This window comes from Nematolebias whitei, chromosome 5, assembly GCF_014905685.2.
Source record: "Nematolebias whitei isolate Nwh7 chromosome 5, NemWhi1, whole genome shotgun sequence".
Lineage (NCBI taxonomy): Eukaryota > Metazoa > Chordata > Actinopteri > Cyprinodontiformes > Rivulidae > Nematolebias > Nematolebias whitei.
Window position 1 is genome coordinate 23348157 of NC_056502.1, and position 4428 is coordinate 23352584.

General features: G+C 38.2%; 1 protein-coding gene across 1 annotated transcript; it reads right to left on the reverse strand.

Annotated features, from left to right (window-relative positions):
• Positions 1 to 630: 630 nt before the first annotated feature.
• LOC119409484 (trypsin-like) lies at positions 631 to 3133 on the reverse strand. The gene is made up of 5 exons (XM_037676380.1): positions 3094 to 3133; positions 1521 to 1674; positions 1091 to 1353; positions 879 to 1015; positions 631 to 780 (listed from the first exon to the last, which is right to left on the reverse strand). The coding sequence occupies exons 1-5, from the start codon at positions 3131 to 3133 to the stop codon at positions 631 to 633; spliced, it is 744 nt and encodes a 247-aa protein (XP_037532308.1).
• Between the last annotated feature and the right edge of the window lie 1295 nt (positions 3134 to 4428).

A 4428-nucleotide genomic window follows, 5' to 3' on the forward strand; every position in this document is an offset into this window, starting at 1 on the left:
TTTCATCTGACCAGAGCACCTTCTTCCACATGTTTGGTGTCTCCCAGGTGCTTGTGTCAAACTTTAAACAACACTTTTTATGGATATCTTTGAGAAATGGCTTTCTTCTTGCCACTCTTCCATAGAGGCCAGATTTGTGCAGTGTACGACTGATTGTTGTCCTATGGACAGACTCTCCCACCTCAGCTGTAGATCTCTGCAGTTCATCCAGAGTGATCATGGGCCTCTTGGCTGCATCTCTGATCAGTCTTCTCCTTGTTCGAGATGAAAGTTTAGAGGGACGGCCGGGTCTTGGTAGATTTGCAGTGGTTTGATACTCCTTCCATTTCAATAAGATTGCTTGCACAGTGCTCCTTGGGATGTTTAAAGCTCGGGAAATATTTTTGTATTCAAATCCGGCTTTAAACTTCTTCACAACAGTATCTCGGACCTGCCTGGTGTGTTCCTTGGTCTTCATGATGCTCTCTGCACGTGCGTGCATGTGTGTGTGTGTGCGTGCGCGCAGGTGTTAAATTGAAATGTGTTGGGGTCAAAAGAACAGCAGAAACCACACTATAAATACTGAACTCAAACTGTTGACTTTACTGATTTCTTTCAGCTCACATGTTAATTCTTCACCATCTTTCCTGCTCAGCCAGACACCATTGTTGCCTTGATCCAGGAAACATAATTACACACTTTTGTGTACACCCCAGGCTTGTTTTTCTGAGCACAACCACGTCCCCAGGACACAACTCCCTGGAGCTCTCCATCACACATCATAGGACCCCCGGAGTCCCCCTGAGGTCAAAAGACATGATGCGTTCTTGGGTTATTTACAGGTGACACAAACTGCTACAAGGCAAAAGCATTTGCTGTTTCTATGATCATGATGTTACCTGACATGAATCCTTCCCTCCCTCAAGGTATCCAACACAGATCATGTTTTCAGTGATTTGGAAAGGATATGAGTTAAAGCAGGTGTCATCACTCAAGAGAGGAGCATCCAGGCACTGCAACTTATCTGGATATCTCGCTGTAAAAACACAAATCATTAATTGACTTAATTCATTTTTAAATTGTTGTCATTTTAAGAAGCAAACAAACTCACAGCCCTCATCACTGGGGCGGATATTCCCCCACCCAGATATTCGACACATGGTCCCAGTGCTGGCACAGTTTGATGGGAGCGCAGCAGGACGGACGAAGCTGTTCAGAGTGGCAGGATGACTCAGTTTGATCAGCATGATGTCGCTGTCCATCGTGCGGGGGTTGTAGTTGGGGTGGAGAATAAACTTTGCAGACATGATGTGCTGCTCAGTATTTTCTGGCTCCCAGATGTCATGCTCCCCCAGCCGAACTTCGACATCTGACCTGGACAAAGTAAAACCCTATTTGGAAACCGTTTTTTTCTTTGATGCACCTACAAAATACCAGGAAAATGAATTTACCATGCCAAGCCCAATAAAAAGCCATCAGTATCAACCAGCTTCAAATTGTGAACTTTAAAAAGGAGCAATTTTGTCCATCATGTTTCTTACTTTGGTTTGCAGTGTGCAGCTGAGAGCACCCACTCCTCTGACAGAAGAGTCCCTCCACAGTAGTTATAACCAGTGAAGAGTGACACCTGGTAAGGCACAGAGTTTTTTGGGCACTCATACCCTCCAACTATCTTGTCAACATCTTTCAGGGCACCTGTGGATTAAAAAAAATAAATAAACTCAAGAAATTGTGTTTCATGCAGCTGCTTTTTGCAGAAGAACTTGCTGCAGAACAGCTGAAATTAGCTAAAACATGCTGAAATGTAGCTAAAATGAACGAATAAGTCTAAAGTAACAGAAAGCAAAAACAACACATATTTGCTGATTTTAAGTTTAAATAAGCAGAAATTATCACAAAAAATTAGATAATCACCTAAAAAAGACTAAAATTAGCAACAATAAAAAAGCAGCTGAAAAGTCACTGAAAAAGCAAAAAGAAGCTTAAACTATCAGAAGGAAGTGGAAAGAGCTGAAATGAGCTAAAAAGTTGGAATTAGCTGAAAAAGGTAAAATTTGCATGAAAAACTGCAAACTAGTAGCTGAAATAGAAGAAATAGTTTAAACTTGCAGAAATAAGCTGAAAGGAGCAAAAGAAGCTGAAAGAAGCAGAATGAAGTTAATCAGGCTGAAAGTAGCAAAAATTACTATGAAAAACTTGAATTAATCTGAAAACAGCTCAAATTTGCAAAAAATGCACACAAAAAAAAGTAGCTAAAAAGATAGAACAAGCTTAAAATAGCAGATAAAGTAGATAGAGCACAAGTTAGGCTGAAATAAGCAAAAATGAGCACCAAAAATACAGCTGAATAGTAGCTAAAAAAAAAGCAGAAAGAGGCTGAAATTACCAGAATGATGTGGAGAGCGAATTTTTATTTTGCTGAATTAGGCTGAAAAAGTTGAAATGAGTACAAAAAATGTGGAATTGGCTGAAAAAGCTCAAATTAACATAAAGCAGCTAAATAGTAGCTGAAATAGCAGAAATAGTGGAAACTTGCAGAAAGAAGCTGAAAGAAGCATAACAAGGTGAAATTAGCAGAAATAAGTTAGAAGACGCACAAAAATGTAGTTCGCAGAATAAAGCAGAAAGGAGCTCAAAACAGCTGATAGTACCTGAAAGTAGTTGATTTTTTTTTATTTATTTTTTTTTTTGCACAAGGAAGCTGAAAGAAGCTGAACCAGAACAAAATGTGAAAGCAGCAGTAAAAGGTTGTAAACAGATCTAAAGATTTGAAGGATGTAATATGAGCTCAATTCATTTTCTATGAGGAAAAAATGGCAGAAAAGGCAAAATATTTTGAAAAGCTTAAGTTGCACCAATATCAAAAGTAATTGCAGGGTTGTCCTGAAAGAGCTGAACATTTTGTCATTTTGTTGAAATAACACAAACATTGTGGAACGAGAAATATGCCAAAAACATATGGAATAGGGATAGAAATATAAGGAGGATCACTATTGTATGAATGCTTAATAAACATTCATACAATAAGAGACAGAATCCAGAAAAAGGTTTTACTGAGATCGATCATTGATTTCTGATGCCTGTTGTCCCTTTGTGAATATTTTTGAACCATACCTGCCACTCCTACGAGGATCAGAAAAAGAAAATGCTTCATGTTTCAGTTGTTCTTGCCAGTAATGTGCGCTCACTCTTAGTTTCAGGTATTTAAATCTTCTTATCTCCTTTTTGTAGTCTTTTATCAACTCAAACACTAAACATGTGCTACATTTCCCAACAGACTCTGAGCTTAAATTACATAATATAGTAATAGTATACAAAAGAAAAAACAATGTAAATATTCAGGATCTGGTTAAAATTGGTAACGAAAAGTGTTGAAATGCAAATAAAAGTACAATCCTCCCTTATTTGTACACTTTCATTCAGAACACCTGAGTTTGTGTCCTTTATCCTGTTTTTATCATGAGCTGTTAAATTAGACTCAACTTGATTTCAGCTGATTTTTATTATGAAGTTTTTATTGTTACTGCAATCATGTATTTAAAAAGTATTCATTAGAATGTCTAGCGTAAAAAAGAAAATTGTGAACTCCCTTATAAAAAGATGTTTATGACTGAGACATACGTGTCTGACATGTAGAGATTTTCTGATGTTTTTTTTTTTTTTTTTGTCCAGATCCTAAAGATTTGCTAAAAAGATGTATGAAATGTTTTACAGCCTCATTACTGGTTTTGTAAATTGATATTTTTATTTGCTGTCATGTTTAGTCTACTGACAACAAAAATAAAATGACATCAGTGAGAGAAGCTTAGGTCAAGGTCAAGGTCAAGGTCAAGATCAAGTTGGTTCCACAAGAGAGGAGCCTGATAACTCAAAGATCTTCCTCTCATTCTGCTCTTGGAAACTCTAACCCCGTTAACCTGCAGTCTGGGCAGATACTATTTTCAGTGTTTGAACTCCAACTCCTTCATTTCTCAACATAAAATGATTTTAGCTTAAAACTCTGACATCAGAAATGGTGTGTGATGGGATTCCTTCAAGGACTGCTAGTTGTTTGTTTTGGCATGAAACTCTGACAGTTGGAAATTCTTTAGTATAATTGATTTTGTGTAAAATCAACTTGTCTGAAATGATCGAATCCCACCCTGGGGCCTTTTAGTGTGGAGTTTGCATATTCTCTCTGTGTGTGGGTGGGGGATTCTCTGGGTAGTTCGGTTTCCTCCCCAAAACCAAAAACATGCATGTTGTGTTCAATGGTAACTAAATTATCCCTAAGAGTGCGTGAGAGAATGAAAGGTTGTGTCTTTTTGTCTCTATGTGGCCCTGTGACCGATACAGTGACTGTTGGACTCATGTCACCAGCAACCCCCGCAATCCAGAAAGTAAGAAGTGAGTAAAGATGTGGTGGATGGATGGATGGATGGATGGATGGATGGATGGATGGATGGATGG